Source organism: Toxotes jaculatrix, chromosome 7 (assembly GCF_017976425.1).
Source record: "Toxotes jaculatrix isolate fToxJac2 chromosome 7, fToxJac2.pri, whole genome shotgun sequence".
In the NCBI taxonomy this organism is placed as follows: Eukaryota; Metazoa; Chordata; class Actinopteri; family Toxotidae; genus Toxotes; species Toxotes jaculatrix.
This window is the reverse complement of record NC_054400.1, coordinates 28,828,712-28,843,241: the sequence shown is the minus strand read 5'-3', so window position 1 is coordinate 28,843,241 and position 14,530 is coordinate 28,828,712. Positions and strand designations below refer to the sequence as shown.

General features: G+C 41.1%; 4 gene segments (V, D, J or C); 1 reads left to right on the top strand and 3 right to left on the bottom strand.

The window, feature by feature from the left end:
• Positions 1–4,315: 4,315 nt before the first annotated feature.
• LOC121184965 lies at positions 4,316–4,848 on the bottom strand. The segment is given in 2 exon segments: positions 4,316–4,647; positions 4,755–4,848. Coding segments are annotated over 2 exon segments (423 nt in total).
• A 2,680-nt stretch (positions 4,849–7,528) lies between these two features.
• On the bottom strand, positions 7,529–8,159 carry LOC121185015. The segment is given in 2 exon segments: positions 7,529–7,861; positions 7,969–8,159. Coding segments are annotated over 2 exon segments (384 nt in total).
• On the top strand, positions 8,084–10,099 carry LOC121185012. The segment is given in 2 exon segments: positions 8,084–8,575; positions 9,606–10,099. Coding segments are annotated over 2 exon segments (450 nt in total).
• Positions 10,100–10,592: 493 nt separating this feature from the next.
• On the bottom strand, positions 10,593–12,042 carry LOC121185014. The segment is given in 2 exon segments: positions 10,593–10,927; positions 11,032–12,042. Coding segments are annotated over 2 exon segments (414 nt in total).
• Between the last annotated feature and the right edge of the window lie 2,488 nt (positions 12,043–14,530).

The following is a 14,530-nucleotide window of genomic DNA, read 5'->3' as shown; positions in this document are numbered from 1 at the left end:
ACAGCAGAGGAGCCTGAGAGCTGAAGGATCTGCCTCCTATTCTAGCCCTGGAAACTGTATGCGAAAGCCTGCGCTCTGGGAGCACAGTGTCGTAGTGGGGTGATGGGATACTATGAGCTCTTCAGGATATGATGGAGCTTTTTCACTGAATGTTGTAGAGAGTTGACACTTTTAGGAAAAATACATACAAACACAAAAAAAAAACTATGTGGGTTGAACTATGGGTTTGTAGGACATTTACATGATTCTGTCTGTCTTAATATTAAGACAGACTCATAAGAGACTGAATAAAATAACATAGCTTTAGGAGTCTCCACTTGACTTTTTATTCTGATGTCTTGTTACAAAGTAACACATTTCACTCACGGAGCTTCTCAGTGTACAGGTAAAAATAGCTTACTCATAACCAGTCTGCAGAGAGCTGTCACATGACCATTGTTGAGAACTGCCTGCCTGGTGCTGCTGCTGCTGCTGCTGCCTCCACACCAGCGATTTACCAAGGAAACAGTGTATTATGCTTACTAGCTTAGCAGTTTCCTCTTAACGTGTTACTTTGACAACAGGAATGTCAATTAGCCGTGCTGGAAAAGAAAAAGGTTGAGCAGCTTTTGTTTGCTGACCTCATTTCTTGTAAGGGCGATTGGAGCTGCAATAACTAAAAGCAGTTAACAGTTGCCGTAAATCAACATGGCCTCTCATTAACAACAGTTCAACTGGCCCCTTTAGACATGCATTCCAGCCTGATGCTACAACATGTCAACATGGCTGCTGATCTTTATTATCCGTTTCCTGTGTTTTATGAATCACAGTATGTGCTGCTTTCTCTTGATCCCCATTCTGTCACAGCATCATTTTTTTTTTATTGTTCAGAACTGGAAAGCTGACAGTTAAATCACCTGCCTGTTTGTAAAGGAAAACAAACGACTGTTACAACATGCTTTTAACAAATATGCATATATCTAAACTGTGCAGAACCCACAGCACAGCCTGAAGTTTGTCAGACATATACCCTTAAAACCACAGGGGGGATGGTTCTCAGTAGATTCATGAAACACAGATGAGAGCTTAGCTGTCACAGTTCATTGTGATAAACAGATACTGGCTCAAACCTATAGGCTTTTAAACCCCTTTAGTACTTGACATGCCTTTCTCCTTAATAACACAGCATTCCTTTGTCAAATTGCTTTTCATGGCTTGTCATTGACTATTGTTAGCAGCACCACTGAGGCGCAGCATGCTGGGCCCACAGGTGGGCGGTGGAAAAATCATATGAGCATGAGCACATACTTCACTGTTTATAAGAACCAGTCAGATGGCCGCAGATTTACAGACGTCTGGTGTGATTCTCTACTTCCTGGTTTGGAAGTGGAGTGTGCTGAAGGTTGTGGTGAAGGACAGACATACAGTCATGGGGGAAATACTATACCAATTCCCAGAACTTTTGCAATTGCAAATGTTTTGGTATTCACATGTTTATTTCTTTTGTTTGCATTGGAACAACACACACACACACACACACAAAAGAGAAAGAAGTCAAACCTGATACAATTCCACACAGAACTGGACAAAAATATTGGCACCCTTAACTTAATATTTGGTAGCACACCCTTAACCATGAATAAGTTTCTTACACCTCTCTACTGGAATTCTGGACCACTCTTCTTTCGCAAACTGCTCCAGGTCTTTCAGATTTGAATGATGCCTTCTCCCAACTGCTGTTTTGAGATCTCTCCACAGATGTGTTTTGGGTCACTGTCCTGTTGGATGACCCATGCCCTGTATTCAGGTTATTATTGTGTAGGTGCAGGTGTAGTAGTGTAGTAGTGCAGTGTAGAAGTGATGAGATTAATATGGATTTTCTGATCTGACTGAGTAAACATCAGGTGAGTCACCATTGAGATTTTGGGAATGTGAGGATGAGGACTGTGAGCCCGGTTTCTCTTCCATCCCCGTGTCAGTTGTCTTGTATTTTGGAAATAAAGTCTGATATATCCAGCAGAGCCCTGAGGAAATCCAAACCTGTCCCGTGGAGATTCTGCAGAGGAATGTGGAGCGTGTGCGTGTTTAGTTAAAGTGTGTAATAAGAGCAGATGCTGTTATTCTAAAGTCAACACTTCACCATATACAGCATAAAATATACAACTCAAAGAATCGAGTACACGTTAAATTGTTTACAGTGACTAAACATCCTGCAACACCAGTTTATTACCCTGGCAATAAACCAGTACAGGGGTTAATGTCATTGAAACCATGGCAACAACAGTTTGTTGGTCATGGCGTGTAAATAATGAAGATTTTAACATGTACGCATACATCGCAGTTTGATTAGAACAGAGATACAGTACATGTACCGATGACAATGACATGATACTCACTTATTACCAGTTATATCAGCTGCAGCCACACAGAGCAGGCAGAGCATGGCCAGTGTTCTTGATGACAGTTCAGTCAGTTGAATTTAACTCTGAGCAGTAAAACTGTAGAGCTGTAGCTTCATCCACTTCTTCAGTTCTGGAGTATCTTGAGTCGTTTGCGCCAAAAGAGCAAGGAGTAAACAGTGCAGGCACGCATGAGTAAACAGTGGCAGGGAGACGTAAGCGTTTGAAGAGCATGTTTTTCAGCCTGGCTTTGTTAGGTGTCGCTGCTTGTTGGAGACATATGTCCACACAGAAGCAAATGCCTGGGAAATGTCAACAACTACTCCGCTCGCCTGTCCTTTCTTGACAGGCCACCAGTAAACTGTAAATTTTGTTCAAACAGTTACCATCACACTTCTCTTCCCGGCAGGCATCAGGGATGATGTGAACTTTACGGAGAGTAAAGGGACGCCCTAATGATTCAGGGAAATGGTCTCGTTGTGGAAATGTTTGCTGGCAAGTCTGCAATTGTCCGTCTGTGAGAAAAAGTGTGTGCTCAGAGCAAACGCACAGGGGCGACATGAGACGAGCTGATGTACAGACAGAGAGGTACTGCAACAAGACAATAAACTGTTGACCTGATTTACTGCTGGAATGTCTCACTAGAATACTGTTATCATAATCTGCTGGAAAAATCTTATAATATCAGTACTTGCTGGAATGTTTCATACCTCCCTTCCTCTCTGTGCTGAAAGTCTAACGGTGAGTTGTAGAAGTATAACCAGTAAGTTACAGCTGATATTAACTTAACTTTTTAAATTGTTGGCCCACAATGCAATACACAGTGGAAACTGTGTATGTGTGGAATGAACACAGCTGCAAAAAATTTCCAGGTGACCTCCAAAGTCAGTTTGATTGATGTGGCATGCACTTTCATTCCTTGTAAACTAACTTCCAAAGTGTACACACAGTGTCATGGATGGGGGGGGGGACAAGAATGCTCCAGCAGTGGTGTTTGGTAGGTGAAGCTGAATGCCAGATGGTGGCGTTGTGGCACACGTTTGTATTTTTATCCACTGTTTAACTGTTCAGCACAGCAGGCACATATTATTTTTCCCCATGTTTCTTTTTATACATATGTTGTATGTTATATGTTCCTCTCCTAGCAGGAAATACCAAATTTTAGCTTTAAGGCAGATCAACACAGCTGCTGCTGATGATCTTAACAAGGCCTTGATACCTGTAGTGACACTGCTGTTCCAGTTATATTATCACCAGTACCACTATCTGTGGTTTTAGTAGGACCATCGGTGCCACAAATAACATCACCCATGGTCCTTCAGGTACTCCTGGATGAGTGCTCCCTCACATCCACTTGTCCAGACACCCAGCATCTGACAGCCGATTGTCCCGGATACTCACCAAGCAGCAGACACGTTCATATTTTCTCCAGAAATGTTCTACTGTGATTTAATTGTCTTCATATAGACTTATATTCATAGATGTAGATCCAGTTTTATAAAGTAGGTCACATGTCTTTGTTATGATTTTTGTTATGAAGTGTTGTGAGATTTGAGGGACATTGAGGTTTCGTTTGGACCATCTTTGATCATGAAGGTTATAAATGAGTTGAGACCCAGTGTGAATAGGAGGTCAAAGGTCACGATCAAGCCTTTTCTCATTAAGTGTCCCAGATTGGAACTCGATTTTCTTCCTGTTGATTTTTTTTTTTATCTTGTTTGATTTCTTGGTGAATCAGTTGGGATTATAACATGGGATTATAATGGGATATGAATGGAATGGAGAATGTGATCTTTTTTTTTTGCTGATGATCTTGTATTGATACATGTTCATAGGTTGTGTGTGTGTGTGTGTGTCCTCAGTGAACTGTATCAATCTCTGCAGCAGCTTCCAGCTGCAGCAGTCACTTCAGTTTCAGGTTTTTGTACGATGGTTTCTCACTGTGTGAACACATGCTGACTGTTGATATAATGTTCACTCTGACAGTAGTAAACTGCTGCATCTTCAACCTGGACTCCACTGATGGTCAGAGTGAAGTCAGAGTTTGATCCACTGCCTGTAAAACGACCTGCAATCCCTGATGCTCGAGTGGAAGAAAAGTAAATAAGCAGTTTAGGAGTTTCTCCATCTCTCTGTTGGAACCAGGCTAAAAGCTGGTTGTTGCTCCAAACATGAACGTTCTGACTGGTTCTACAGCTGATGGTGACAGAGCCTCCCAGAGCAGAGCTCACTGCTTCAGGCTGAGTCAGCGTGATCTGGCCTCTGGATTCTGAGGACACAGAGACAGAAACACAAAGCAGAGTCACGGTTTAGTCGGCTTCATTTCTGAGGGACAGATGTTGATGGAGGAGATGAGTTTGATTCTCTGGACTTTACCTGTGAAACAGCAGCAGAGGAGAGTCCAGATGAGGACGGAGGTCAGAGTCATGTTTTGGATGACAAGGATTTCTGTGGCTTGTCTTGTCATGAAGGACAGCTGTCAGTCATCCAGCCTTCAAGTCTCAGGACTATTAAGTGTCCCAGAGCACTGGAGCATGGTGCTGCTGATGCAAAGTGGCTCTCTATGGAAATGCTCTGAAATGCAGTAATTAAAAATGGTTTCATGTTAAAGTATTTTTTTTTCTTAATTAATTTTTAATGTTCTGGCTCATTAACTTCCTGTAACATTTGGTTCAGTGTTTAATGTCTATGTGTGTTTCTTGATCTCTCTCATGGAAACTCAAATTTGTTATTAGGAGAAATTCATGAGTTTGAAAAAGAAGTTCAGTGGTTAATAGTTATGATTTGCATGTTACTGTAATGAAATCTGACTGTTCAGTGATGACTCCTGCTCACGTCAATAAAACACAAACCATCATTTACAAGGTTTTTGTTTGAAACAGCAAATGATAAAAGCTTCACAATCTGCATCTGATGAGAACACTGAAATAGGAACTCAGAATATTTTGTTTGCAAATTTACACTGGAGTAACAGCTTGATAGTTTCAAATTTTTATCTTTAGTACTGAAACCTGTCTGTTGCCACGCTTCAGCAGTGATGCCTGTCTGTTGTTATGGTTACTGAGCTCAGAGGCGGAAAAAACAAAAACTAGTTTCATACAATCTGAGGAAAACTAACCGAAGCAGTAGCTTCCCCTGCTGCAGTCCACAGGACGGAATATACTTTACCTTAAATAACCTTAAATAAACTGTTTTAATCTCTCCGCTGTTTTAATCTCCCTCCTCCACTGGGTCAAGTTGCCCCCATTCTAACGGTGCTGCTGCTTATCCAGTGTCTGTGTTTAGCGGTGGTTTCCTAAAGCAACCAGGTGGAAATGAGGCATCAATGGAAGGACAAAAAGAGGCTGTTAATTCGATAAGTCCAAAATTTTGTTCACATTAAATGCTGAATAGAGTTTTATGGATCAGAAGCAAATTATTGAGTATCATCAGCAAAAGAGCATATCACAAAGTTCTTAGTTCACATTTCATGATCCAAGGTTTATGTCAATATTATTAAAAACACAGAAAGAACAGCCCTACTGAGTTTTTATTTACGAGCTGTGTATTTTTTTTCACTAGTCACTATTTTTCAGATATGAAAATGGTCTCATATATTATTATATCTTACAGCGTTTTATATGCAGGAAAAAAACACGTTATCATCTGTCACCTCTGTTTTTAACAGGTGTACAGTTTTAATATTATATTTTAAGTTTTTTTTTTTTTTTTTTTTAAAGTTTCCTGAACATTACATTGAAAATCACCTGGATATTCTTGACCCTGAGGTCAACAGGTCACCCTATTTCATAAGGTTTAATTTGTACCAGCCTAATATCCATAATCCTGTTGAACTACAGAAGTATGATTTAAAAAAAGAGAAAAAAAAACAGTATATAAACAAAAAAATGAATGTGATTTCGAGAAGGGTTATTGAGACAAATTCAGCTTGGAGAAAGATGATCAACACTCAAACACAAGAGGATCACTTCTTTAAGATGGACAATAGATAGAAGAAGGTCACTGCTGCAAGTTTCAGTGTTTCTCCATTACAGCAGAACATCATTGTGGTCAACCTGGTTGCATCCTGAGCAAAGTCTCACCCTGAACAAGAAGCCCCAGGGTGGCCAGCAGAAGAGTCATAGACATCATCATTGTGCTGCCAGTGTGTCAGTGGCTCTGAGAAACCTGGACAGACACTGATCGACACTGGCCTCTTAACAGCTGAGAGCACAGAGGCAGGACACATATGCAAACACACAGAATCAGTCAACTGTAGCTGTCCTCAGTGTTTCGTGCTGTTTCTCATCAGTGCTGAGAGAGTTTACTTTAAATTATCTGTGACATGAAGAGTTATGAATGGTAAAGATATAATGAGAAAACTTCGTTTGTTTTCCACCAAGCAGCTCAAGAGGCTGATGTGAATTCTAAAGAACTCTGAGGCTAATTATAGGCCGAGGCTGTTTTTTCAGACAGATGTTCAGTGAGCGGTGTGAAAGGCCCCAAATCCACCAAATACTGATCAATACAGTCTCATCAGATCACAGTTAAAAGAGCTGCTCTGATGGTGTCGTGAGGCTGTAATAAAACAAATAACAAAGAAGAAACTGATTCTAGGAAAGACTGGAAGAGTTTTGTATGTTTTTCTAAAGTCTGATATATGGAAAAATGATTCCAACATTTCAAATGATCTTACATTTCTCATACATGGAAGAGATTTGTTGCACGTTTAAAATTAGGGGGAGTAACCAGAAAGCCCGCATTCAATTCTGATCTGATTCATAAGGGAAGATGAGGGCGTAGTGATTATGATAAAAGGAAGTCATCAGCATAAAGGCTGATTTACTGCGGTTATGGAAGGATTACACAAAAGGTTGTGAATTGATTTGCACCAAACTTGGTGGAGGGATGGGGTCTGAGCCAGGAAAGAACCCATTAAAGTTTGGTAAAGGGGGCACTTACAATATCTGTTTACTTGTATAAGAGATACTGTGTGTGTGTGTGTGTGTGTGTGTGTGTGTGTGTGTGTGTGTGTGTGTGTGTGTGTGTGTGTGTGTGTGTGCGTGCGTGTACGTATGTGTGTGTGTGTGTCCTCAGTGAACTGTATCAATCTCTGCAGCAGCTTCAAGCTGCAGCAGTCACTTCAGTTTCAGGTTTTTGTACGATGGTTTCTCACTGTGTGAACAGATGCTGACTGTTGATATAATGTTCACTCTGACAGTAGTAAACTGCTGCATCTTCAACCTGGACTCCACTGATGGTCAGAGTGAAGTCAGAGTTTGATCCACTGCCTGTAAAATGACCTGCAATCCCTGATGCTCGGGTGGAAGAAAAGTAAATAAGCAGTTTAGGAGTTTCTCCATCTTTCCGTTGGTGCCAGGCTAAAAGCTGGTTGTTGCTCCAAACATGAACGTTCTGACTGGTTCTACAGCTGATGGTGACGGAGCCTCCCAGAGCAGAGCTCACTGCTTCAGGCTGAGTCAGCGTGACCTGGCCTCTGGACTCTGAGGACACACAGACAGAAACATAAAGCAGAGTCACGGTTTAGTCAGCTTCATTTCTGAGGGACAGATGTTGATAGAGAAGAGGAGTTTGATTCTCTGGACTTTACCTGTGAAGCAGCAGCAGAGGAGAGTCCAGATGAGGACAGAGATCAGAGTCATGTTTTGAGGTGGATTTCTGTGGCTTGTCTTGTCATGAAGGACAGCTGTCAGTCATCCAGCCTTCAAGTCTCAGGACTATAAAGTGTCCCAGAGCACTGGAGCATGGTGCTGCTGATGCAAAGTGGCTCTCTATGGAAATGCTCTGACAGAGACAGGGTCATTCTGATGATGATGTTTATCAACTGATCAATCAGTGATCAATCAGTGAATATTTCCACTTTCTTTTAATGGAACTTTGTTTTTATTCTTCTGGACACATTTTGTTTCAAAACTTCTCCTTTTTGATTATTTTTTTTTATAGTAAACTAACCTTATATTAATTTGAAAATGAATGCATGGAATGAAAAAATAAACCTTCTGGGATTTTGCGGCTGTTGTTATTTTTTTATATCAGACACCATAAATATTGCAAATAGAGACTAACTTTGATGCGTCTGTTTGTTTCAGAGTCAGAGCTCTGTGTCGCTCTACAGGCAGAGGTTTTTGTACGACGGCTCAATGAGTTTGTATCACTGTGGTGGACTTTCGGTGGAGGAACCAGACTGGATGTTGGAAGTAAGTCAAATGTTTGTAAAGTGATTAATTTCTATAATTTTTGAACTAAACATTTTGACCAGGAGACAAAGTTTGTTTTAGCGATAGAAATAGTAAAAAAAAAAAACTGGAATGAATATAAAACATTAAACCAGAGGATGAATCATTATTCCCAGATTTAAGGGTGAAGCTGCATCTGGAGGGTTTGTAGGTTTAGTTCATTCTGACAGTCGGAGAATCGTGTCTCTCTACACTGAGAGGTTTTTGTACGATGGCTCAATGACTTTGTATCACTGTGGTGGACTTTTGGTGGAGGAACCAGACTGGATGTTGGAAGTAAGTTTCTGCAAAAAAATATTAAATACAATATTGTAAAGTCGTGTTTTAAATTCAGTTTTTGGATGTTTGCAGCAGATAAAATCATCTTGTTTTATTTAAAACACTTGTATATTTCTCCTCCATCGTGGAGCTGAATTCAGAGAAGCTTTGCTAAACTCTTCTTTACACATGCCTGTCATATTGAAATGTACGCTGAACTGCAGAAAAGATAAAACTTCAATCTATTTTATATATGTTTTCTAAGATTCATTTTTCTGTTTCAAAGCCAAACCTCTTTTTAAAGATGAATTAAGATTCCCTTTGTCAAAATCAAGAGAATGCAGACAAAGATATGATTTAAAAAAGTGAGAATTTCCAGTCTACTAAACATTGCACATTGTTTGTTGTCAGGTTATTTCCTTTATTTCTTTATGTTTCTTCTGAAATGTACAGTTAAAGGTTTAGATCATTTTCAGAAAAAAAAAGTCAAATGTTCTTCTATTTTCAGAGTAGTTTGATATATTTCAGGTCAAAGTGTGTGATGATTCTCTCTGTGCTGATTTGCATGAGATGCTTCTTAAAGGGAAGTGAAACCATGTGTGAGTGAGTGACTGTTGGAGCAGAAAAACCACCTGACACAGACTCCTTAAAGGACAAAATCTGCTCTCACACAGTAAAGGTGTTTGAGTGACAGCAGTGGTCCCTGTCCTCTAAGCTGATTGGTGTCTCCTAGGTGATGTTCATCCCACCCTGACGGTGCTGCCACCCTCCAGCGTGGAGGTGCAGAACGGGAAGGCCATGCTCATGTGCCTGGCCAACAAGGGCTTCCCCTCAGGCTGGAGCCTGGCCTGGAAGGTGGACGGCAGCAGCAGCAGCAGCAGCTGGGAGGTGAGCAGGAGCCCTGCAGTGCTGGGGAAGGACGGCACCTACAGCTGGAGCAGCACCCTGTGGCTCCCTGCAGACCAGTGGAGGAAGGCGGGCTCTGTGACCTGTGAGGCCACTCAGGGCTCCCAGACTCCAGTGTCAGAGACATTGATGACAGACCAGTGCTCCTAGTCCTGCCCTGACTCTCTGAGGCTTTGCTCCTGTTCTCAGTGTCCACTCTCACTGTGTCTCTCCGTCTCTTTGTCTCACTCATTGTCTGACGCTATGCTTCGTTCATGAGGTTTTGTTGCTCATTGTAATGTTTGTTTATTTTTTCAATACAATAAAGACCTGTTCATCACATCAGTTGTTTTCCTGTGTTGTTGTAAGAAATAATATTTCCATTAGTTACATGAGAGAATAAACTCAGCTGAGTGTGAAAACGCTCAGAAATGACTTAAGAAACAGGCTGTGACTTCATGTGATGCAGTGGCTCCTACAACATCTGATATTTTGTCATCAAAATACTACAAAGATCATTATTATATTACGTTTCTTCCAGCCATGATAGGAAGAGAAAATCATCCTCTGTTCCAGCACCATTGAGGCTTTTGTGCCTTTTGTGACTTTCATGTTGAAAGTCTAGAAAGTGTCATAAATCTGAGTAAATATGTAAAGAATGTGCTGTATTAGCATTATGAAGAAGTTTATATTATCATATTATTATATTATCGTGTGTGTGTGTGTGTGTGTGTGTGTGTGTGTGTGTGTGTGTGTGTGTGTGTGTGTGTGTGTGTGTGTGTCCCCACTGAACTGTATCAGTCTCTGCAGTAGTCAGGTCGGTTTCAGGTTTTTGTACAATGGTTTTTTACTGTGTGAACAGAAGCTGACTGTTGATTTCGTGAAGACTCTGACAGTAGTAAACTGCTGCATCTTCAGCTTGAACATCACTGATGGTCAGAGTGAAGTCAGAGTTTGATCCGCTGCCTGTAAAACGATGTGGAATCCCTGATGCTCGAGTGGAAACATAGTAAAGAAGCAGTTTAGGTTTGTCTCCATCTATCTGTTGGTGCCACACTAAACGGTTTGAACTTTCAACGTTCTGACTGGTTCTACAGCTGATGGTGACAGAGCCTCCCAGAGCAGAGCTCACTGCTTCAGGCTGAGTCACTGTGACCTGTCCTCTGGACTCTGAGGACACGGACAGAAACACAAAGGAGCATCATGGTTTTGTTGCTTCATTTCCGAGGGACAGATGTTGATAGAGGAGTGGAGTTTGATTCTCTGGACTTTACCTGTGAAGCAGCAGCAGAGGAGAGTCCAGATGAGGACGGAGATCAGAGTCATGTTTTGGATGACAAGGATTTCTGTGGCGTGTCTTGTCATGAAGGACAGCTGTCAGTCATCCAGCCTTCAAGTCTCAGGACTATAAAGTGTCCCAGAGCACTGGAGCATGGTGCTGCTGATGCAAAGTGGCTCTCTATGGAAATGCTCTGACAGAGACAGGGTCACTCTGATGATGCTGTTTATCAGTGGATGAGTCAAGTTATCAGAGGAGTAATTAGGTGTGTGCCATTGTTCATTTCTATGTAGTTTTGACTTTCATGAAAAAGTCCTCATTATACACCATTATTATCAATCATCACTGTGGGACAAAATCTACAATAAATAATTATCTATGATCAGTATTTAGATTTGGCGGGATTTATTGGAGTGTTTTCCTTCACAACTATCTCATATCAATTTGTTTTACTGTGAAATGAATTGTTTGTAGATGTTTAATATCTCACAAAATACAGCTTAAATCATAATTTGTCAGCACCTGATCAACACTGGCCTCTGATCAGCTGCAGAGAGGCAGGACACACATACAAACACACAGAGTCAGTGAACACACAGTCATTACTGAGAGTTAACTGAATGAATGATCCTGTGCAGGACTATTCATTTTATCTGAACAGTCAGTTCAGTTTCTGTTCAGTCTGACTGTGTGAACAGATACTGACTGACTGACTGTTGATTTCGTGAAGACTCTGACAGTAGTAAACTGCTGCATCTTCAACCTGAACATCACTGATGGTCAGAGTGAAGTCAGAGTTTGATCCGCTGCCTGTAAAACGATGTGGAATCCCTGATGCTCGAGTGGAAACATAGTAAAGAAGCAGTTTAGGTTTGTCTCCATCTCTCTATTGGTGCCACACTAAATGGTTTGAACTTTCAACGCTCTGACTGGTTCTACAGCTGATGGTGACGGAGCTTCCCAGAGCAGAGCTCACTGCTTCAGGCTGAGTCACTGTGACCTGGCCTCTGGACTCTGAGGACACACAGACAGAAACATAAACCGGAGTCAGGGTTTTGTTGCTTCATTTTAGAGGGATGGATGTTCCTCTGAAATAGTCATGGTCCATGCCCCATCCCTCCACCACGTTTGGCGCAAATTCATTCAGTTCTTTTGCTAAATCCTGCTAACAAACAAACAATCACACATAAAAGCATAACTTCCTTGGTGGCAGTAACCACTTCCACCATGGCAGGTGAAAGCTTAAGATTTCGAAGTAGTCCCTTGCAAATGATTCTTAAATGTTAACCTGAATACTGAATAGAATTGGTGGAGAAAATCATTCTGTAATAAACAAAATAATTCATGAAAAGTCATTTTTAACAGTATAGTTTAATGCAAAGTCAAAAGTAACACTGCTGGCTGTAGCTTCCTAAAAGAAATCCTTTAATGCGCTGTATTTTGTAGTAATATACCTTAAATGAGGATTTAAGTATTTCACTTTTAGCTCTACAGCATAAAATAATGTAAATAAACAAATCCAGAGGGAGATAACAGTAGAATTTCAGTAGTGTTATTGTAGCTGCATATGAAGTGTACTATTGTTCCAATGGAGGCTATACAGTGAGTTATTGTAATTGTCATGTAACGTCATAGAAACTACCCATAATGACATGCAAATTACAGCAGTGAACTGTAAAGATACTTTAGAGTATATCCCTGGGCATTTTGCTGTACCTAGCTATTGAAATTACAGCAAAGGCTAACGGCATAGCACATGCTGCTGCTACATAGACTTCAGTTTCCCCTTCTCTTGTTGTACAGCTGGAACAAAGATTGTTACACCTGATCTGAAAACAGCAACCTCTCTGGGATGTCGTTGTAGCTCAATCCAACACTGATACCAGTGAGACGGAAATGTGGTTGAAGAAAAAGGGTGTGCATACACCGAGTCGGGCCTGTGGCTCGACCCGTGCGGTTGTCAGTGTTGCTCACAGATCATCTCACATGGGAAAAGAAGAGACGACTCACATAACATGACAAAAACACATCAGCAAACAGGTCAGAAATGGTCTGAAGCCATGTTGGTGTTACATAACATCAGGTAGGAGCTGTTTTGTGTAAATATGATGCACATGTTTCTGAACTTCTGCCTCGGCCCACTTTGACCATGGAACTATGTGCTAATTCTCTTTGTCTCCTAGATGGATTGGACCTTTCAAAGAGACTTTGGCCAGCTAAACAGCAGTAAGGGTTGACAGAAAGCCAGAATAGATCCACAATACCAGATGCTGAGCTGCATCAAAAGACTTAGCCTCTGTCTGATAATGACTCTCTGCTTTTTGGTGTGGGTTCCCTGGTCACATCAGTGTGCTCAAGCTCACAAACTCACCAACAACAGTGAGGGGAGCACAACCACAGTGGCTTGGAAAGCACTATGAAACAACTGAACAAAACACATGGGATGGTTCTGAGCTCCATCCCCACTGACAGCATGAATCAATCTGGACTGTACCATGATGGCACACCATACCTCACCTGAAAACAGGTAAGTGGTGAAATGATTTGTTTTCTCTAACCTACAAACGGAAACACTTGCCTTACTAATATGTCCTCTATAATTTAAAAAAAATTGCAGAGCATTCTTTTGGTCGCTCAATCTGATGCATTTCTTGGATTAGCAACCAATTAACATTAATAACACAAAGAAATGTAGAATCACCACCCAACGATAACTACCACAAATTCTTACCATTCTTATCATTACTCAGCTCCACGCCCACTGGTTCCTACTTCAGCTGTAAATCTTGTGTCCTTCTGAATGACCAACAGACCACACTTGGTTTACTTTAAGATGACCAGATGTGTTTTGAAGCATAGAAAAATAACATGTGATGGATTGCATTGCCTGACTGTTAAGGCTTTTCCACACTGCTCTGCATTATTTAAAAAAAAAAAAAGATTGTCTGCTAATATGCAAATCTGTTGGACAGTGAAGTAACAAGACATTTTTTACTGGATAAATAACATAGGTTCATTCGTTTAATTCTACTTGAAAAGGAAGCAGATTCCTTAGTAAGCTTGGTTTTTACCGTTTTGTGTCAGAACCTCACAGCGTCAGGAAGAGAGAGAGAAACAGAGAAAAGAGAGAGAGAACAATGTGAAGTATGCTGGTGGCGTGGGTGAGTGAGAGAGAGAGAGAGAGAGAGAGAGAGGAATAGAGGTGTGAAACTGAAGTCCAAGTTTATTTAGATACCATGTAAAATCATGGCTGACACTCAGTAGTGCTCAGACAGCAGAGTGGTTGTTGAGAATCACTGCTCAGACACTTTGGTGAACCGCTAGCTCCACCAGCAGGTCAAAGTTTGAACATGTTCTGTCAGATATTTCAACCGCTATGCTTGGATTGATGTAGTACAGATGTCCATGGTGCCCAGTATCACAACCGCTAAGATTAAGATAAATAAGTTACAATGGCAATGTAACCCAGTAAGAAGTGAACCACCATTGCAACC